Raw genomic sequence first — 22,618 nt, forward strand, 5'->3', positions numbered from 1 at the left:
CGAGTTCTCTTTTGAGAAACAGTTTGGGAGTCTGTGTTGTGATGCAGAAGCACTGGATGTGTCAGGGTGTGATGCTGTTCATAGTGTGAGAGGCTATGGATGGTTGTGGCAGCCTTGATCATGGGAGAAAGCTTCTGTATGCAGACTCAATGTGAGAAGAGTCTTTCGATGCGAACAATGGCTGGACTTTTTTGTGGATGCCGAGTGGACAAGAAGCCAGATGCAGGTTCTTTGCAGGCTTCAAGGGTTCTACTGCGACGGCTGAGTTCCCAGCCTTATATTGTAATCAAAGCTCTTATATTCAATTAAAGAAATACCGCAAGGGGCGCCACTGCGTTTTGGGGCCAATCGGTGTCCGTGTATTGTTTGCAGGAGCACTCTAGCTCCCCCTGTTTGTTTTCCTTTTCTAGGTCTTCAATGGCGTTGAAGTGTTTTATGTGCAAGTGTTTGTTTCACCGCCCGTCAGGCCGGTTTCAAGGTTCCGTCGCCGGGACATCGTCGACTTTCTCAAGGAGGCGAGTCCATGGTTGCTTTGGTCGGGACAATTGCCAACTTTCCCAAGGGGGCGAGCTCGTGGTTGTCTCATGAGAGTCACATCAAAAGCTTCACCGTGTGGAAAGTGAAAAGGAAGTGCAGGACACAGTGCAGGATTGTGTCTTTGCCTATATGAGGTAAAGAGCAAGAGCTGAAGATGAAGTTCAGGAGAAAAGACACCAAGGACAAGAAGTAGTCGGCCAGGAACAAGAAGTAGTTGAAGTGTTATGGTGCAAAACATGGGTTGAAGGCTATGGCTTTCAACAGTTTGTCACCGGTCGTATCTTCATAGAGGCTTCATGGGTTCGGAAGACAGTTTCTTTCTATGTTTAGCAGTGGTGATCTACTATGCTTCATCGAGGACTTGTGCTTATCACTTGGGTGGAGTGCAAGCAGGTTTTTGGTGCCTGAGGATGTATGAGATGAGACTCAGATGGAAGTGGAGGAACTTGACGAGGTTCTTATTCCTGAGCATATACTGGCACATAAGGAAAGAAAGGTACAGGGTAAGGTTTCCCGTCGCTATCCTGTGAAGTTCAAGAGCTGTTCACTGATGGATACGAAGTGGATGGAGGAGGTTCACTGATGGATACGAAGTGGATGGAGGAGGGTGACTTAGCAGATTCACCTCAGGATTTGCAGCTTTATCCTGATGCCTATGAGTTGGGAGTCGACTCTTGTTACGGCTCATTCAGGTTCAGCAGAGCATAGGTCTGGAGCATTGCTTGATGCTCAAGAGGGGGGTAGCACCTCCGCTCCCTTGTTGTTACAGACAGGCTCATTTGTTATCTAGGAGTCGCTTGGTGACATCTTTGTATTCACCCGAAGGTACTGAGGCTGACAGTACATCTGCTTATGGGACTTCTATGATATTGTGTACTAGTCACATGAGATGGTAAAGTTGGCAATCGCGCGCACCTTGAACTATAACTGCAACTATGGATAACTCTATGGAGGGCATAAGTCTTGCGAGCAGTCCTAGAGTTGGTTTGGTTCATGGAAATACGGATCGAACTCTATTTGTGCATGTATGCATACACTTTTTGAGGTAGAGGTATTTTTGTATTCTGGTGCCATTGGATCCTGGTACCATTGAGAATACATTGGGAAATACTCTGCATTGTGTCATGTGCTGCATGTATGTTGGTATGATACATCAAGTGCTTTATTATGTTCATGGATGCACCACTGGGTGTGACTCCTGCGGAATAGCCATGAAACATATGTGGGAAAGTACTTACTGGATGTAGTGTTTGGATGCATTGAGTGCTTGCATATGCTCATGTTTTACCATCAGTCGTGGGTCCTGTGGGATGCCCATGGGCGTAAGGCTTGCGAGCAGCCCTTAGACTGTTACTTTGGAGTAGGTAGAGCATTTTGGGGAGCATCTTGTTTGCGAATGCATATGTGTGTCATGCATATGTTTGTCATATGTAGAATGATGCATGGTTTTGTTTTTGGCTAACACCGTTAACGTGTTTCCATTTGGTTTTAGACTTTTGCTGTAGGTTTTGAAGGAACAAGCAAGAGGACAGTGTGGCTTATTGTGCAAGATGATGAGTGCAATCGAGGACGCTTGCCATTTTTCAAGAGGGGGGTATGTCACGACCCTGTGTTTTTCTCTGGACAAGATGCAGGTGTGCACGAGGACATGGTGGACAGTGTGAATGGCATCAGGTTGGAGTCAAAAAGGGAGCCCATATGTGGACAACCCCAAGTGTGAAGGGAGGAAAAAAGATTTTAACTTAAAAGGTTTAAAAAAAAAAACCTTTAAAATCATTTTTTAATGCCTTTTATGAAAGAAAACGTGGCCCATATGCTATTTTGGGGCCACGTGTGCTTTTTGGGAAAAAGAGGGGCTGGCAGGCAGAAAGGGGCGCCTATCTCTAGATGTGTGTGTGCTTTCCGCAGGAGGAGGACTGCTCTTACACGCCAGTTTTCTTCTTGGCACAGAGGCGACTGCTGGGCTACAGGGAAAAAGCACCGGGCTGAATACACTACCTTCTACCTCTCCCTTGGAAGGGGATTGACGGGCTGCAGGAAAGCGTAATGGACTGTGCTCGCTTTCCCTCTCTCTTTCTCTTGCATACTGGCAGGCTGGAATATGTGGCTACGCTGGTCTGCAGGGATAGGCCGGCTGAAGGATAGGACACGGTGCATGTGGAGGTACGTGGGCTGTAGCCAGGGATTGCAGCCTACGTGGCACACAGAGGGGCACACAGAGGGGCTGGTTTTTCTCATGGCAAGCAGCCACTAGGCGGCGCACACGGGCAGACAGACTGTGGAATGTCTCTCTCTCTCTTGTGCAAACAGGCGGACTGTGGGAGAAGTAGAAGCGTTCAGGTGGCGCCCAGGGATACAGGGAGTTTTGCTTTCTCTCTCTCTTAAAAAGGGGCGAACTGCCACAGGGCTGAACAGAGCGTAGATCTCTCCCCCTTCCTGGTGAAAAGCTGGCGCAAAAAGACTGTCTGCATGGACTCCACGTGGATGGACTGCAGAGGTGCACATGGTGCTGATCCTCCTTGCAACGGGACTGTTTTGGGACAGTTTATGGGCTGTTTTTGTTTGGCTGCAAATTCAGCAATGTACTTGGGTTTCTGGCTGCAAGTACGGGTCATTTGGTTATGTTTCTTGGCATGGGAGTGAAGCAAGCTCGCATGGCTGCGTGCTCATGGAGCAGATTGTTTTCTTCTTGCTAGAAAGGAACAGTGGGACCTACAGTTATGGGCATCTCTATGTTGCCAGATGTTTCATGAGGGAACAGGTAACTAGATGTATGGAAACAGGACAGAAGTTTCAAAAGGGAAACAGATCTAAGGGTTTCATGTGGAAACAGGTCGTAGGTTTCTCGAGGAAACATGTTTTTGGGTTTCTCTAGGAGATAGGTCACATGCAGGCAGAAGGTACAGGAGTGGACACATGTTTGGTACAGCCTTGCTACTGATTGGACAGGGGACAGGGAATCCATGACAGAGATGGATAGTATCCTTGGAAGGTAGAGAGGGTTGGTACAGGTGTGTCAACTGTATGGTATGCTGTGCTGTGATACGAGTTCTCTTTTGAGAAACAGTTTGGGAGTCTGTGTTGTGATGCAGAAGCACTGGATGTGTCAGGGTGTGATGCTGTTCATAGTGTGAGAGGCTATGGATGGTTGTGGCAGCCTTGATCATGGGAGAAAGCTTCTGTATGCAGACTCAATGTGAGAAGAGTCTTTCGATGCGAACAATGGCTGGACTTTTTTGTGGATGCCGAGTGGACAAGAAGCCAGATGCAGGTTCTTTGCAGGCTTCAAGGGTTCTACTGCGACGGCCGAGTTCCTAGCCTTATATTGTAATCAAAGCTCTTATATTCAATTAAAGAAATACCGCAAGGGGCGCCACTGCGTTTTGGGGCCAATCGGTGTCCGTGTATTGTTTGCAGGAGCACTCTAGCTCCCCCTGTTTGTTTTCCTTTTCTAGGTCTTCAATGGCGTTGAAGTGTTTTATGTGCAAGTGTTTGTTTCACCGCCCGTCAGGCCGGTTTCACTCTCTCTAGCTTTTTGGGGATACGTGCAAGCAAGCTTCATGCGGAGAGAAGAGAAGAAGATTGTCGACTGTTTTGCTGCTGTGTGTGAGAAGAGCAAGCTGTTTAGACAGGCCGTACAGAGCTGTACGACATCAAGTACAGGTGTACGGATTGTTGCAGGTTCAGGCGGCGTTGACAGAAGCTGAAGGCGGGTGCAGTGCGTGCTGCAGGTTGTGCTGCTGGTTCAGGCGACTGCTGCTCTGTGGCTGGTTGGTGCAGGTGAAGCCGTCAGGGAACCGTACAGCAGGTACAGGCGGTTGTACGTCAGCTGACACAGGCGGCTGGTTGCAGGTGCAGAACTGTACCAGCTGGTACAGTCGGGTACAGTAGGCGAACAGGCAAACTCAGGCGCCGGCAGCACAGTCCGTACAGCTCTGTACGGACAGATTCAGTCAGGTGTTGTAGACCTGTACGGACAGGTGCAGGCTGTCAAGGGCTGTTCTGTCCAGCAGGTACAGGTGGCAGCAGCTGCAGGCAAAGCTTTCTCAGAGCTTAGTTGGTGTATCAGTCAAGTGATTGCAAGGAGGAAAGTACAGGCTGGTACAATTGGCCTCACGAGTGCAGAATCACGTGCTGATTTGGTAAGCTCTGAACTTGTCCTTCTTTCTTTCTTTCCATTGGCCTATGTCTGCTGCAGAATTGTGCTATCTGGCCCCTTGTGAGAGGAGGGATATGGCAGATTGAAAGGGTGGAAACAGAGATTGGACAGTGGATGTATGTTTGTGCTGAATTGTGGAACCATGTACTTGGGATATGCCAGATGTGTGCTCAAGGCTGCCCTGCTGAATGGTCTTGGCTGATCAGAGGGAAACACAGAGTGTTGCTTTTGTGGGACACAGATCTGTGTGCGAATCCTCTGTGCTAAGAGGTCTTGTGGGCTGCCAGATTGGACATACAGGTGTATTCTCCTGGCTGGTTTTGTTGTACTCAGCTTTACATCTTCTTGAATTTGAATAAAGAAATACCGAAAGGGGCGCCAAGCTTTCTGGCCAATAGGTGTCGTTTTCATTTCAGATTTGGGGCACTCTAGCTCCAATTAAATTTGTTTTTATATTTGGACTACAAGTGGAAGGGTGACTGCTAGTCTACCGCACTTTGGTTTCTACCAGAGGCCGGTTTCAAGGTTCCGTTGCTGGGACCCATCATCAACTTTCTTAAGGGGGTCCATCTTTTGGACAGTTTCCGAACATGTAGCATGCTTTTGGTGCTAACTCACAGAGTTCCTTCTTTGGACAGCCATCTATTCCTCAGCAGACTATGCATCCAGGTTATTTTGGTGGTGGCTCTGTGTTCCAATCTATGACTGGGGTTATCCTCAGGGAGGCATGGGTATGCCAGAGACTTTTGGAGCTAATTTTCAGCCTGGTATGCAGGGGAATATGCATGGTGGTATGCAGTCCGGAATGCAAGGAAACATGTTTGGGGGCATGCAACTTGGAATGCAAGCAAATATGTATGGTGGCATGCAGCCCGGTATGCATAATGGAATGTTTGGAAACATGGCTGGAATGTATGGCATGCCAGGTGTGGGAATTGGAAATGTTGACCCTATGATGGGCATGAATGCTGGGGGTAGCAATCTTGTGAAGCCACTTCCTTACGATAATCTTACGCCTATGGGTAAGGCGAAGGATTTTAAGGAAGGGGGAGCTGCTGTGAAATTTGATACATTCAGTGGAGCCAAAGATAAATTAAAAGCACTTACCTTTCTACAGCAATTTGATGCTGCTTTTTTTGGTGGTAATCACACGGAGTCCTCTAAGGTGAGAAAAGCTGCCACTTTTCTCAAAGGCAATGCATTGCAGTGGTGGTCTACTCTTCTTCTGCAGGGCATAGCACCATCTACTTGGGTACAATTTAAACAGGTGTTCTCTTCCGTATGGCTCACATCTACTTTTGAGGTGGATGTAATGACCGCATGGCACAAGTTGGATGCATCAAAGTGTGATAATCTTGAAGATTATAACAAGAAGTTTTGGGAAGCTTTACTCCCAGTTACTTCTTACCATGCAGTGCCTTTGTTTGAGCAGGTAGAGAAATATTGTTGTGGGCTGCCCAAGGAGGTGCGTGACTATGGTATCAAGACTCGAGTAACAAACATGTCACAGATGATAGAGAATGCTATGACAGCTAATGCGTTACTCACTGGAGTCTCATCTGGATTTAAAGGCAGTAAGAACTCGAGCAAGAAATCTGAAAAGTCTGGCATGCTTCACGTGATGCAAAAGGGTCTACAGAGACGCGGTATAAGAAGTTGCCAATGCCCAAGAGAACTTCTGAGGAGAGACAGGCTTTGAGGGATGCTCGGAAATGTTTTTACTGTACAGAAGAGGGACATATGTCTTTTAATTGTCCCAAGAGAAAGTCCCAAAAGGACTCTGACAACAAAGGAGAGCCCAAGTCAAAGAAACCAAAACCTTCTGCAGGTTAGTTCTTGATCTTGTTGGGGAACAGCCAGGTGGTGAAGAGTCTGAGTTGTGCAGGGCATGGGGCAAAGTGAGAGATCAAAATGCGTTGATATTCTTTGACACAGGTGCTAGAGCCAACTTCATTTCACTAGATTTGGCTGGCCGATTGGGGATTCGTGCAGAGGAGATGGGGCCGTTATATGAGGCTAACATGGCTTGTCCAGGGTATGCAGAACCCGTTACTCCTATCATTGGGAAGCTCAGGCTTCATTTGCAGGGTTATGTGGACAGCGAAGAGTTTTTCATCATGCCACTTGATGGATGTGATGTTTTGTTGGGTATGCCATGGTGCCACGGTGGATACATACAATAGGAAGATCACTCTGACTCATAGAGGGAAAGAACATGTTTTGGATGTAAAACTTAAAGGGGAATCTGTTTCTATTGTATCAGCTTCGGCAATTTCATCAGTAATGAGAAAGCATCTTTCTGCGTACTTGATTTATGTAAAGGATGCAAACGATGATGAGTCTAAGTCTAATTTGTCTATGTTAGATAAGGACAGGACTGATTTCTTATGTGGGTTCCAAGATTGTTTTTTCGAGTCATTGCGAAGGGACTTCCTCCGGAGAGGCCAGAAGATCATGCCATTGATCTAATTCCTGGTAGTACTCCACCAAATAGACCGCCGTACCGTGTTAGTGCAGCCCAACAAGAAGAAATTACGAGTCAGGTACAGGAGCTGTTGAATAAAGGGTTGATACAGCCTAGCTCATCACCCTTTTGCTCACCTGTACTCTTAGTGCAAAAGAAGGATGGTTCTTGGCGCATGTGTATTGACTACAGGGCGCTGAACAAGAATACCATCAAGAATCGATTCCCCATTCCGAGGATCGATGACATTTTGGACTGCTTACAGGGCTCCACAGTCTTTAGTCGTATTGACTTGAAAAGCGGGTATCATCAGATACGTATTAGACCCGAGGATGTGCATAAGACAGCATTTCGAACCACGTTTGGGTTGTATGAATTCTTGGTTATGCCCTTTGGTTTGACAAATGCACCTGCCACATTTAACAGAATGATGGACAGGATTTTCCGGCCTCATAGAGCGTTTGTGGGCACATTCTTTGATGATATGATTGTGCATTCACAAACTGAGGAGGGGCATAGAAGGCATTTGGCCATTGTGTTTGCAGAACTGAGGAACCATAGGCTGGTTATTAATGGCAAGAAGAGTGAGTGCTTCTTGCAAGAGATACATTTCTTGGGGCATATTGTGTCTAAGCATGGAGTCCGTATGGATCCATCGAAGGTTGAAGCAATTCTTAACTGGCCAGATTTGAGGACCGTGCATGATGTACGCAGCTTTTTGGGATTGTGTTCCTATTACGGGCGGTACATACGGTATTTTGCTGAAATTGCTTCGCCCCTTCATGCTTTGACAAAGAAGGCAACTCCGTTTAGATGGGCTGATCGGGAAATTACAGCCTTCAAAAAGCTTAAAGAAAAGCTTACTTCGGATCCAGTATTGGTGTTACCGGATCTCCGAAAGGCTTTTGTTGTCCAATGTGATGCATGTGGAAGTAGCATTGGGGCAGTTCTCATGGAGGAGGGACATGTGATAGCCTATGAGAGTAGAATATTGCAAGATGCCGAGAAGCATTTACAGGTTTATGAGAAAGAGATGTTGGCTGTAATTCATGCTCTTTCTACATGGAAACACTATTTGCTTGGGGCTGATTTCACTGTGCAGACAAATCATCAGACCTTGCGTTATTTCCTCACGCAAACTAAGCTTTCAGAGAAGCATATGCGATGGGGAAACTTTTTGTCTATGTTTCAATTCCAGATTGTGCATGTGAAAGGCAAAAAGAATGTTGTGGCAGATGCTTTGTCACGCAAGCCACAGGTCTCAGCAGTTTCACTTGCTTATCATCATGAGCTTGATGAAATGAAAGAGCAGTATGTCCATGATGAGGACTTTGAAAGGTTGTATGATCAGATATCTGAGGGTCAGCGGCATGAGCACTATACTCTCAGAGATGGGTTTTTGTTGATGCATGGTAAATTGTGTGTTACCAGGCAATTGAGACTCAAGGTTATGATTGAAAGTCATGCTCCACCGTATGCAGGTCATAGAGGTATTGACGCCATGGTAAAAGCAGTGGAGACTTTCTTTTATTGGCCAACCTTGAGAAGAGATGTTGATGCCTTTGTTAGGCAATGCATCGTATGCCAGAAGGTAAAGTTTGACCGTCAAAAGACACCAGGGTTACTACAGCCTTTACCTATTCCAGATAGACCTTGGGAGAGCATTGCCATGGATTTTATATTTGATCTTCCACGGACACAAACGGGCAATGATGGCATTTGGACTATCATATGCAGGTTCAGTAAGCAGGCTCATTTCATTCCCGTGCGTAAGACGATCAAAGTGGATCATATGGTGAAGTTGTTCATGGCGAACATCTTCAAGTATCATGGCTTGCCTACGTCTATCATTAGTGACCGTGATCCACGGATGACGAGTTTGTTCTGGAGAGGGTTGTTTGACAACATGGGTACAAGTCTCAAGTTTTCATCTTCATTTCATCCACAAACAGATGGTCAATCGGAAGAGGCCAACTCTACAGTGTTAGATCTTCTTAAGTGTTATGTGTCAGAGCACAAGCAACAATGGGAAAAGTATCTTCCTCTGGTGGAGTTTGCATATAACAACACCGTTCATACCTCGACGGGCAAGGCGCCTTTTGAGATTGTGGAAGGAGGGAAGAAGGTACCACCCATTTTGCATACAAAGGATAAGATCTTTGAGGCTGATCAGTATGTGGAAAACATGGATGAAGCTTATCGGAGAGTTAAGTTGGCACTCCAGAAAATTCAGCAGAAGCAAAAGAAAGCAGCAGACCGTCACAGACGTGCTTTAGAGTTTGCATTGGGTGATTGGGTTCTTTTGTGCTTTGAAAAGGCTAGACTCAAGAAGATGAAGGGTAAAGCGCTTATTCCCTAAGTTGGGCATGCGTTATTATGGGCCTTTTCAGGTATTGGAAAAGATTGGTGAGGTGGCCTATCGCTTGAAGCTACCAGATCACTGAAGGATTCACAATGCTTTTCACGTGAGTCTCCTTAGACCTTTCCGTGGGGATGTGCTTGAGGATGTATCAGATGAGGTTCAGCCGGAAGTTGAGGAACTTGATGAGGTTCTTATTCCAGAGCAGATACTGGCACATAAGGAAAGAAAGGTACGACGTAAATTTTCCCGTCGCTATCTTGTGAAGGTCAAGAACTATTCACCGATGGATGCGAAGTGGATGGAGGAAGGTGACTTAACAGATTCACCTCAGGTTTTGCAGCTTTATCTCGATGCCTTTGAGTTGGAGCCGACTCTTGTTACGGCTCATTCAGGTTCAGCAGAGCATGGGTCTGGAGCATTGCCTGATGCTCAAGAGGGGGGTAGCACCTCCACTCCCTTGATACAGACAGGCTCAGATGACATCTAGAGGTCCCTTGGTGCAGTTTTTGTCTCACCCGAAGGTACTGATGGCTGACAGTACATCTGTTTATGGAACTTCTATGATATATGTGTACTAGTCACATTGGATGTTGTGGTTGTGTATAGTTTCCAGTGGTATACAACTTGGACTACTACTACGCCATTGGTTTGCAGTGAATGTTGATACATGAGCATGGCTTAGAGAGATTGGGACGCTGATCTTGCCATATTGTATATTTCACTGTGGATATTTTGCTGTATCACCAAAATGCAATCAAGGATGCTTGCCATTTTTCAAGAGGGGGGTATGTCATGACCCTGTGAAAATGGAACAGCACAAGTGTGGGCATAGTGGTTGCTGAGCAAAAATATTAAATGATTCACATTTGGGGTGCCCGGACAAAGAGAATGATGTGTGGACATCTCTAGGTGTGAAGGGGGACCAAGAACATTAATATTATTAATGTTTTATTCATGGGTGGTCCCTAGGCCTTAGTGGCCCCTAGGGAACTTTAATAAATATTAAAGTTGGGGCCCTAGGATAATTTTGGAGAGAGGCCACTCCACTTTTGGAGTTACACGCCTCTCTCATCTCTCTCTCTCTCTAGCTTTTTGGGGATACGTGCAAGCAAGCTCAGGGAGTTGGAGTGCCGCCGAAGCAACGCTTGAGATAGCGACTTCGTGAAGAGGTCCACCGCACTGTCCTCCTTCGAACAGAACTCTAGCAAGATGTCATCAGCAAACGATCTTTTCACGAACAAAGTGTCTTTGGATGACCGTGGGTTCCACCAGTGGAAACCCAATCCTGCCAAGTAACCTCTGCAACTTCACCACCTCACAAGCACCACAAGCAGCTTGGTACTCTGCCTCTGTCGACAAGGCAAGAGATAACTGCCTCTTACTGCTCCATAAAACTGCTCCTGAGTCGAGGGTAAAACTGTCACCTGAAGTAGATCTCCTCGTGTCTGGATCTCTGTCACGTGCACACCCATCAGGTGTACAAGTGGCATGGCATCATCAAGCATTAATCAGGACATTTAAGTATTATTCAGGCATATATCAGCATGAGCATGTATATGGGGGTGTTTCCAAAACCAACATCAGCACTTTAGTCATCATGAGCATATAAGGCATTCATTTGCATCAGGTCGGGACTGTTAGCACCACCCGACAGCAGTATGACCAGCCGACAGCACATTATGGGCAGCCGACAGCAGTTGGGCATTTATGGCCAGTCGTGAGCATCCAGGAGCTGGCCGACTGTAGCAAAGCTGGCCGACCAGCATCATTCCCACATATAAATAGAAGCGCATGATCCATTCAGTCCATCATCTCAGTTCAGCAACGCATTGAGCATCCATCTCCTCAGCGTTTCCTTTCCAGGCAACAAGGAGAGCATCAGTGTTTTCAGCATATAGACAACATACATCAGTTCCAAGCATTCCCTTCAGAGTTTCCTTCCCAGGAGACAAGGGAAAGTCAGTGGGATAGCAGTTCATCCAGCATATAGTCTTCAAATCAGCATATTCAGCATATAAGTCATCATTCCTACCTCCTACATAGAGGGAAGCCGGCATTGAAGGGTGGACCTCAGCATTGGAGCAAGGAACAGTCCTCATCTTCAGCATTCAGCCCATCCATCTCATCCCGAGAAGGATCTTCATCTAGGACAGCATCATAGATCTATTTAGATCTTATTGTAACCCATTCATCTAATATAGCTGCATTGCATTGCATTGACACTATTTGTCTATCTCTTAAGCATCATTAAGTGCAATTTAGTTAGCCTAAGGTTGTGTTTACGACGGTCAATCCCTCACATGTCACAATCTCCTCCCCAATCTGAGTCACTCCAGCTGTGGAGTTGGACTCCATCCATCAATCCCCCTCCTGTGTAAAAGAGTCCAAGATCCTTCGCATGCTGTAGAAACCACAAGATACGCAATCCTGCCTCCCAAAGAGTCATATGAAAACATGAGCTCAACAACCTCATCAGGAAGCTCCCGTCCAATTTGGTATACATCAACCAAATCAATGAACCATTCTGCTTCCGAGTCAAAGGCACCATACTGCTCACAAGGGTCAACAACTGTTACAGTGGGATGCCAAGTCCTGGAAACCTGCTGAAGACCACTCAAGGCCTTCGGAAACTTGTAACCAACCCCCTCTGAATCCGGAACCACAAAGCCTGGAGAATGTGCAACATCCACCTCCTTTTGCAAGTAATCAACTGTCACTTGCCTGGCCTTCCAAGAGGTTCCTGTGGAAAGAACTTCCTCATCTACAGGAGTTTCTTTGTCCCGAATACTACGAGACTGTAACACGCGGAAGCTTTGGGCGTCTTCTTTCAGCCCTAAACACCATCTAAAACATGCTGATGCAAAAACGTAGACAGAAGGGAGAGCTGCCATCCCCTCTGGCTTTGTGGAACACCACCAACAAACCTCCTGAGAGCTCTTCCCGATCTTGTGTTCCTTGCCTTGGGCTTCGTACCCGTGCACTTTCTTGTACCTTGGACTTGTACACCATCTTATGGGACTGAAACAGCGTTTAGCCTTGCTGAGCCTGATGCTCTGATACCAATGTAACACGTGGAAGCTCTGGGGGTCTTCTTTCAGCCCTAAACACCATCTAGAACATGCTAATGCAAAAACGCAGACAGAAGGGAGAGTAGAGAGAGAGAGAGAGCTGGAAATTCAGTATATTTATATGGTACAAAAAGGTACCCCTACATCTACAGCCATCTACAGCCATAGGCTGCCTTTCATAAAAGGTGAAAACACCCAAAATACTCCTAGTACTTGACCCACTCCCTAGTGGAGTGAATCATCTAACTCAATGAGCACATTTGCCTTTTATAGGCCCTTGGACCCCTTGGAGTGCTGGCCCACTGGTCATGAATCCCATGTACTGATGCGCTTGCAGCCGCGTTCCTTTGGTTCAGCCGACAGACCCCTTCATGCAGCCGACAATATCCTCCTCATGTCCTCCTCCTAGTCCCATACTGCCACATTTGCACTTTATGCTCCAACTCTTGGTTCTTATCATCTTTTTCTGGCTGCCCCTTTTGGACTAGCATCAGGATATGTCCATGGGCAAACTTGCACATGACAGAAACATCAGAGCATAAGTTACCTGTAAAGTTTCCTCTGACTGACAAACACAAGAACTACCAACATCTGTACTGGAAAGTTCCTGCCAACTGCTGCCATCAACTGGCAAGCTATCCTCCCTCTGGTCCCGGAAAGCCTGGACCTGCAGCGTATCCACACATAAGTGGCCATTACCAGACTGCCACTCATCAGACCTGGGAGAGAGAGTGCTGAAAGTTTGTAAACTCCATTCTCCACTCCGCCTTCCCAAACTACCTAGCCTGTTGCCTTGTCTCGGAGAGCAACAAAATGCTCATCAAACTCCTCCCGTACGCCAGTCTTGCAAACCTGATGCACTGACAACAGATGAAAACCAAGGGATGGAACATACAACACCTGGGAGGAATGCTTCCTCTCTCTGCCATCGGGAACTATCTCCAACCTGCCCTCATTGTAAACTGGGATAGTGGATGTATCCCCAGTAAGAATGTGACCAGAATACCTGCAGAGATCCTGTAAATCTGAATGGGAAGGAGTCATGTGCTTGGAAGCACCACTGTCTAGAATCCACTCCTGAGTATCCATAGCGGCGAGTCCTCCAACCTCCTCCTTGCCCAAAGAAAATGAAACATCGGTGTCCATCACCTCCAGGTGCACAAATGTTGGAGTCTTCACGATTGCTGCTGAGGATTCTTCACCCTTCTCAGTGTTCCGCTTGGGACACTGCCTCCAATAGTGGCCTTTCTCGCCACAATCATTACGGGTCCTCTCTGCCTTCAATTTCTCGTGGTCTGAGTTGGACATCTTCGCAGAAGACTTCCTGATGAAGCCTTCCCTTTGCCCTTGTTGGTACGGCCTTTTGACCGTTGGCCAGTTAAGGCCTTTGAACCTCTGCCTTGTGGAGGGTTCGAAAATCTTTCCTCTTGGTCCAAGACCATGGGCACAAGCTCCTCCCACGTGATGGTGCTGAGCCTACCACTGGTAATAAAAGACGAGTAGAATGCTGAGTACTGAGAGGGCAAATGCGATAGCAACGTTATGGCCATATCCTCTGATGATATCTCCTTCCCAGCCTGAAGAACTTCCTGCTGAAGAGCCTGTAGCTTGTTAATGTGCTCCCGCATCGTCAATGACTTTGCAGGGTTCATAACCCGTATCTGTAATTCCAAGGAAATCCTCTTCATGTGCGATACCCTGTTTTAGAGAGAAGCCAAATGCTGCCATATACATCTGGCTAGCGTCATATGCTTGATATGATTGATTACCTACGGTGTGCAGTTGAGGAAGATGAAAGAGCGGACCCTGGCATTGACATGATCCCACAACTGTGCCTGTGCCTCGCGGTCCTTCCGAATCGAGGGTAACTCCCCTTCCTCTACCTCCGGCCGTGGAACCCTAACAACAATGAAATTAGCAAGGTCATAAGACTCTAGAACAGATTCCATCATTACCTTCCAGATGCCGTAGTTATTCCCGTCCAAGTGACGGTCCACTGGGAATGTGGGGAGTGTCGGAATCTTCACATGTCTCTCAGCCATCTCAAGCAGATCTGCCATTGCGGGGATGTAACTGAAAAGGGTGGGTGGGTGGGTGGGAAAAAAGAACTTTTTACACCTGCAAGTGGCTGTCTAGCAAATCAGCCCGCCTTCCTCTTGCTTCTCCTCTTCCCGAACAGTCCAGAACAGTCCACCAATCAGCAATACAAAAGTCACCCTCTTGCTCACAAAATTCCCAAGAACTATTTCAAGAGCCTAGAGCTTTGATACCATGTCAAAATATACGCGTCCCCACCCCCCCTGCCTGCCCCCGCCCTACCCCCCCTTTCGCGTTTTACCCGCCCCCCCTTTCGTTCCCCGGTTTTTTTTTCCTCCGCCTCTGCCTTCCGCCCATCCCCTTCTGGTTTTTTTCCGCCTCCCTCTGTCTTCCGCCCCTTCCCCTCTGTCTTCCTCCCCCCCCCCTTTGTTTTTCGGCCCTTTCCCTCTCTTCCCCTCCCCGCTCCGCTTTTTCGTGCAGCTTGGCTCTTGCAGGACCCCCCGTTTATCGCTTCGCCCTCGACTCAGCTTCAGACTCTGATGGAGGTTCCTCCCGCTCCACCTCAGAGGGACTCTTCCGCAGCCCCCTCGCCCGCCCCTGAGGATACCCTTCTCTTTCGCCAGAAGAGGAAGCGAGCCTCGCTGCAGAGGTGGAACGCCTCCAGGCCCATTCCACCATCTGCCGTATAGTTGGCACTCGCCCCAGCAGACGGGAGATCCGGGATCTTCTCCAGGCCCGCCTTCTTGCAAATGTGGGCAAGATCCTGGACGTTCAGTTACTGGGCTGCGGACACTACCAGATTGAGTTCGAGACAGACCAGAGCGTGGCCCAGGTCCTAGCCATGAGTCCCCTTGACATCAGGGGCGCTCGGGCCTTCTTTAGACCTTGGCAGCATGGTTTCGACCTAGCAGCGGCCGAGCAGGCAGAGCGCCTATTCCATGTTACAGTTTGCTTTCCTGGACTTCGCCGCGAGTACCTCCCGCTCCTTTCTAGGATAGGATCATTGGTGGGCTTGGTGCTTAAGACTGGCCCCACAACAGCTTCAGTGGTGGCTAGAGCAGCTGGCCTGCCATCGGTCAGAGTTTTGGTTCTTGACATCTCCTCCCTTCCGAAGGTCATTCAGTTACCTAGGATAGGGGGGGGATGGATCCATCAGAGAGTGGAGTTTTCGGGGCTCCCGAACCAGTGTTTTATATGCAGGTAGGTCGGCCACCTGGCCAAGGCCTGCCCTCGCAGGAGACCCCGACCTTCACCGCAGCCAGCAGACCCCCGATGGCCCGCCCACAGATGCGGCTCGGCAGGCAGCCTCCAGGACACCTGCTCAGCCCACAGAGACCTCGGATTGGTAGCCTGGACAGGGGCGTCGTAGAGGGAGACAGCCACAGCAGCAAGCCCAAAGACCGACGCAGAAGCAGTCACAGCCTCAGCATCACTGGGTTCCAGTGAGGAACAGCTCCAGGAGGAGACCCCAACGCAGACTGAGGATCAGGAGATGCCAGCACCCCCCCCCCCCCTGTCCCCCCCTCCCGCCTTGCTTCCACCTTCGCCTCCTCCCGTTCCCGCTCCCGCTTTTTTAGCGGCTCCTTCCCCACCCCCACCCCCTTCCCCACCCCCTCCTCCCCCTCCGCTCGCCTCAGTTTCCCGGGAGGCACTGGCAGTACCCTGGCGCTCACCTACAGTCCGGCGGGCACTGAGCACCAACCTTGCTTGAGCACCGCAGAGGAGACCTACCATGCCGATTCGTGCTTCACGGATATCCTCTATCCGTAGTCGGCTGAGTAGTCTCGACACTAGACAGTGCTCGGAGGCTTTCGACTACTCCTTCACACGCCTTTTTGGAGTGGAGGGCCCCCATGAGCCAGCACCCATCAGAGTTCATGTGGTGATATACCTACGGCCCGAGGGGAGGAGGCACTTGATTCAGCGGTGGCCTTCTCCTTCCCTCTTTGCGGCACTAGCGACTGAGAGTGGACTCTGGATCTCGCTCTTAGTATTTTGAAGACTCAGGCAGTTGAGTTTTCTCACCATGTGAGCGATTTGGAGATGACAGACGTGATAGGCCGACGCTGGGAGTTGGCACATTTCTTTGATACCGGGAGTGCGGATGCCTCCGGGATTCGACATTTGGTGGTTCGCATAGTGGCAGACCTAGCACGAGACCCTGGCTATGTATGCATACATGAGGTTTCTCTCTCCGAGCAGGAGGCAGTCGCTATGGGACACAACCACTGGCGCCTGGTCTGAGACTCTTGCAGCACACCGGGTGGGCAGATTCGTAGCCGCTCGGATGGGGATTACTCTCCATCCAAGCCGCTTGCGAAGGCCTGCCGTATGGCTGAGACAGCCTCCACCTCAGCAGGTCATCCATGAGGATCATCTCATGGAATGTACAGGGCCTTGGCGGCGCACACTATGTACATTATCGTGGTTGCTTGAGGTAGGAGCTTGAGAGATGCCTGGTAGGGGGCAGTATTGATATTCTGATGATGCAGGAGCACCATTTGAGTGAGAGCAGGATTCGGAGATATGGTTCGATGATGCCTGGTAGATGGGACACATTTTGGTCTGCAGGTTTTGGCCCCTTGGGTGGACAGGGAGGAGCATGTATGGTCATTGCGGATGTATGGCGGCAGGCCATTGTGGATCGTGGGGTCATTGTGCCTAGTAGAGCACAGTATGTTATTTTGAGGATGCACGATGAGCACTTTGGAGTGCTCAATGTCTATGCACCCAACCATGCTAGTGCCAGAGTAGAGTTCTGGACCCTTGTTACAGATGCATCGCCCGAGGCCGCACATTGGTGTGTTGGGGGAGATTTCAACATGCTTGAGGACCCAGCCGGTAGGGTGGGAGGCAGTCATGTTACAGTGCACGGCACGGAGCTTGCAACTTGGGAGCGATTTTGTATGACACTGCGGATCACTGATGCATGGCAGCATGAGGCTTTCTCCCGTTCTCAGGACAGTCTTAGTTTCTCTCGGTCGGATTGCCGGCAGGGAGGGACTAATCTATCACGGATTGATCGCTTCTATGTGGGCGACAGGTTCGGGGAGCGTGGTGGCTCCGTTGGCATTCTCGATGGCACCTCTTTTTCAGACCATGCGCCAGTTATTTTGACACTTGAGGAGAGGACACGGGAGACCAGCTTGCAGTTGAGGATCCCAGAGAGGATACTTACAGATCCCGGTCTTTCTGAGGACATTGAGAGGATATGGCATGATAGCCAGAGCTCTGACCTGGATGCAGCAGGCCAGTGTGCCCAGGGACTTATCGAGCTCAGCTCTTTTTTGCACGCTACAGCCTTGACACGGCTGGGAGAGACACGAGAGCGGGAGTGTCGCTTGAGACGTAGCCTTGCTTCGCTCCAGCGTCTTAAGGAGCAGCTGCCTACATGTGAGTGGGTGGCGTCCCGGCTGAGCCAGGCACGCCAGGAGGTTAGAGAGGTAGAGGAGCAGAGACATGAGTTCTACTATCATCGCCAGGCCTCTCAGTGGACGCAGCTTAGTGATAAAGTGACTGGGGAGTTTTTTGAGATCACCGGACCTCGCCATGCTCGAGCAGGAGTACGCCAGCTCAGGAGGCAGGACGGATCGTTAGCCACTGAGCCCGGGGAGATTAGAGCCATTGCCACTGAGTTCTATAGAGACGTGCTTTCAGCGGAGCCAGCCACGGAGGCACGTGATGCTTGCAGACAGAGTGTGTGGGCCCATGTGCAGAGGAGGGTCACAGATCGTATGCGCACAGTTTTGGGTGAGCCCCTTTCAGAGGATGAGCTTGTTGAGGCTTTGAGGGTCCTTCTGCGTCACAGTTGCCCTGGGGAGGACGGATTGACGCCTGCCTTCTTTATGTGCTATTGGGACCTTTTGGGGCCAAGCCTCCGCAGGGGTTTTCAGTATGTTTTGGACACTGGGGTGATGCCACATAGCTTTTCAGAGGGCTTTTCTTATCCCCAAGGGGGAGGGAGTGTCGGATGATATTCGGCATTGGAGGCCTATTACGATCCTCAATACTGTCTACAAGGTCCTAGCAAAGGCCTTGAGTTTGAGGATCCAGCCCTTCCTTGGGAAGTTGATTCATGCTACCCAGATAGGATTCGTCAAGGAGCGCAGTATCCTTGACAACATTTTCACCTTTTGGGAGGCGACGGCCTGAGCTAGATTCCTCGGTGAGGACTTGGTCTTGATGCTTCTCAATTTTGAGAAGACATACGATAGAGTCGATTGGGGTTTCCTAGAGGGCACTATGCTTCGCCCGGGTTTCGAGCGAGACTGGATCCGAGGAGTGGCGGCTCTATATTCCACAGCTCGTAGCTAGGTGTTGATGGCAGGAGGACGGGGGCCGAGTTTTGAGTTGACCAGATTAGTTCGTCAGGGATGCCCTCTCGCCCCGTTCCTTTTTCTCTTCTTTGCAGAGGCTATGAGCATGTATCTGACAGCAGAGGAGGTTGGTTTGAGAGGACTCTAGCGTCCAGTCCGGGTTGAGGACCTGCTCGATTCTGAGTTTGTTGATGACACGGGATTGTTTCTGCATGGCGAGGAGGCCAATCTATAGAGGGCAGAGCAGTCGCTACAGGTTTTTGGTGTGGCCTCGGGAGCATTGATCAATTGGCGCAAGACAGTGGCTTTTTGGATCAGTAGCGCTCCCGCTCCGGCATGGAGCCCAGACTCGGGTTTTAGATGGATTCCTCCTGGCACAGCAGTGCGGTATCTGGGATGCCAGATTAGACTTGATTTGTCACCTGAGCAGCAGATCGCCCCGCTTCTTCTGAGCATTCGGAAGAAGCTTTTATATTGGAGTACAGCTCGGCTATCCTTGGCTGGGAGGGTGGTGGTGACAAATCAGGTGCTTTTAGCGACTATGTGGTACATCACGTCTTGCTGGATCTTCTCGAGCTCTTGCATTAGTAGCTGATCAGGAACTTTCTTTGGTTTGGGCGGGATGGTCAGCCGGCCCGGGCTAAGGTTGCTTGGGGAGTTATTACTCTTCCGCTGGCCCAAGGGAGCTTGGGCATTATAGATCCAGCTGATCAGAGTAGAGCCTTGTTGGGGAAGCTTATTGTTCGGGGGCTGCTTCCAGGCGTTGAGCCTTGGAAGGAGCTTCTTTTTCAGCGACAGCAGGCTAGAGCTCCCCCAACAGGGGGCACTTGGGCACTAGAGATACGGTGGATCTTCATAGAGATGAGGAGAACAGGCCTCAGTAGAGGATGGGAGGACAGATTTGCCTTGAGCATCCTGCGAGCTTGGGAGTTGCTGAGACCGGGGCTTTCTCAGAGACCTACCACTTGTGATGAGGAGCGGGCCAGACAGCCGCTCATCTGGAGCCCCACGGTACGCACAGAGCATGGTCATATGCTGGGTTCTCGGCCTCGTCTAGCCTGGGGACCATTGGCGGCAGGCCCAGCACGGAGTTTTGGAGATTGGCAGGCCTTTTGCAGTCTCCCGGAGGAGATCCAGGCGGAGAGGCTGAGTCACTTCAGAGGGGGGCTGATTATGAGGGATGACACACAGTTGGAGATCCTGATTGCTGTCAGAGCTTGCACTGAGGATGGTAGATGCCTCTACTATGAGATACAGGATGAGGGCAGACTTCAGAGAGTGGATTATTGAGCTAGCCAGTCACTTCTATCGGAGTGGCCTCCTTTAAAAAATTGCAAAAGACAATTTTACTTCGAGTCATTGGGAAGTCTGTCTTTCATGTCTAAAGGTCCCATCCTGTGCGTGTCCTCATGGCATACACATTTAAGATCCAAACTATTTGAACGACGACATACAGAACACATTTATTGCCCAAAGCTAAGCAGAAGAGACCATCCTCCATGGAATGCTCTATTTGATGGAAGTGAATAAATTGTTTAGTACTACAGCTCAATAGACCTTGTATAGGAAAAAGTATGATGGGGCTTAATAATTAATGTGAAGTACTCGTGTTTTGGTTTGAGGCTGATGAGTAAACTGCTTATGACAAGAGTTTTAGAGTCGCACAACAGATGTGTATGTATGCTGAGAGTGTGAACACAGTCTCAATCAAACTGTGTAGCCCAATGTGATTAGCATTTGAAAAGAACGCATACATTAAGATACGTAGAGAGAACCACATCACATTTTTTAGTTTCAGTGTATAAGTGAGATTTTTCTTTTGCAGATTCGGAATCGAAGGATGACAAATGAAAAGGAACGCGAAGCAGCTGCTTTAAATCAGGCTCGGAGTGCTGTTGAAAAAATACGAGAGCTTCATAAGAGCCTACTTGCAGCTGTAATCACACAAACAAAGCTACTTTATCTACTACTATCAAAAGAAAGAAAAATACTGTCTGTGTTCCTCAAGGCTCAGACTATGTTGAACCTGTATTTTTTGCAAAGATTCTGTATGCTACATGTAGGCAATAAAATTGAAGTTTATTTTGCAGGAACAAGCTGCATCTGAGTTTGCCGCTAAAATAGGTGAGCATGCCAAAAGTAATATTGAGGCAGAACAAGAGATACGAGAGAAGACTTGTATGAAGTTCTTTATGAAACAAAAGCAATTCTATGAGCAAGGGAGTGAAACAGAGATGCAAGCTAATGCAGGTGCACCGATCTCGGAGCTCTTATCTCAATTAAATCAACAGGATGGAGCTGGCAAAGAGTCAGAGCTAAAAATAAGCACAGCAGATGAGCATGGGATCTTTTCTCCTGCTATGGGTGGAAAAGAAGCAGATGAAACAGGGCTGGATCAGAAACCTTGTGTTAATGTGGAGAGTGGTGTTATGGTAAGTGGTGCTCAAAATGAGGAAGTAAGGCAGCTGGATGCGAGCTTAGTACATGAGGAGTGCGTGGCATCTTCCTCATCAGTCAACATTGTGGATGTTAACAAAGTGGAGGTGTTGGAGATGGCTTCTCCAAACATTTTGGGACAATTGATGGAAGAAGCAAGAAAGCAGGCACGGCTTGAAGAGAAGGTCCATGTGGAGGCATTGTCGAGAAATAAAGCAATCCTTGAGAAGGAAATTGAGGCTCGGGAAAATGCTGAACGTGTTAGCATGTCACAAGGTCACCAGTGAGGAGGATTGCCAGCCTACATAGAAATAAAATGCTATATGTGGCGAGTAGACCTCATTCAAAGAGCTCCCCTTTTTAATTCTGAGGTATATAAGCTGTCAAGTTTGACGTGTGTTGGTGGGCTTTTGTTTGAGCGGTTAGTTCATATCCCACCCCATCTAGGAGGAGGTGTCCCTGAGAAAAGGAAGTTTGAAGTTTGTGATTGTTAGCACTAAGTTTATTAAAAAAAAAAGTCGTGTGTGATTTCTAGGCATATTTTTCCTAATGCAAAGTAGATTTCTTTGAATCTTGTGGAGCCCTTGTGGCACATAAATTGATAGATTTCCAAATTGGTATGTTGTTCTGAATTAGACAAACATCACCATGGTATTTATCCTATGTTGTTTTCTAGGAAATATAAATTTGTGTGACACCTTCATTTGTTGTGTTCTCTAGGCAAGATAATTTTGTATAACACCATATATACATATATATACATATATACCAAAAAATGCTCCTAGCGAAGCCTTTTATAATGTACTTTTGATATGGATAATGATGTTTCAATGCTAAACATGCCAAGGAATAGCTTAGCAAATGTGATTAGGAGTGGAATTTGCTCGAAAAGCATAATCATTAATCTCCATTAGGTGTGGATTAGAGTTGGATAGTTAATTTTTGATAATGTATTTCATAATATTTTTCATGCATTGCTTGAATTGGTAGTTTAGAATCATGCAAATTCAATAAAAAATAGTTTTAAATAATATTTAATTACTTACATAACAACCATTAACTCTAGGATTAGGATCCTTAGTCAACCACATCAAGTTCGAAAATCTCAAAAGACTCCAAACGAGCTCTCGAGTTGGGAGATGTGAGTTCACAATCATGTGAAAAAAAACGTGAGTGGACACACATGACTCGTGAGCTTCGAGACGTGAGCTTGTAAGTCATGAGTCTCGACACGTGAGC

At 48.2% G+C, this 22,618-nt stretch overlaps 1 protein-coding gene across 1 annotated transcript in view; it reads left to right on the forward strand.

The window, feature by feature from the left end:
- LOC147637177 (uncharacterized) overlaps positions 1-21,906 on the forward strand; it is a 32,369-nt gene extending 10,463 nt beyond the window's left edge. The window contains exons 2-3 of the mRNA XM_086800787.1: positions 20,769-20,879; positions 21,034-21,906. Coding sequence (XP_086656913.1) covers positions 20,769-20,879; positions 21,034-21,666 — 744 coding nt within the window. The 3' untranslated portion in view covers positions 21,667-21,906. The remainder of the gene's footprint in view (positions 1-20,768; positions 20,880-21,033) is intronic.
- Positions 21,907-22,618: the final 712 nt, after the last annotated feature.

The sequence above is a fragment of the Cibotium barometz genome, chromosome 7 (assembly GCF_041138505.1).
Source record: "Cibotium barometz isolate CiBa-2024 chromosome 7, ASM4113850v1, whole genome shotgun sequence".
Lineage (NCBI taxonomy): Eukaryota > Viridiplantae > Streptophyta > Polypodiopsida > Cyatheales > Cibotiaceae > Cibotium > Cibotium barometz.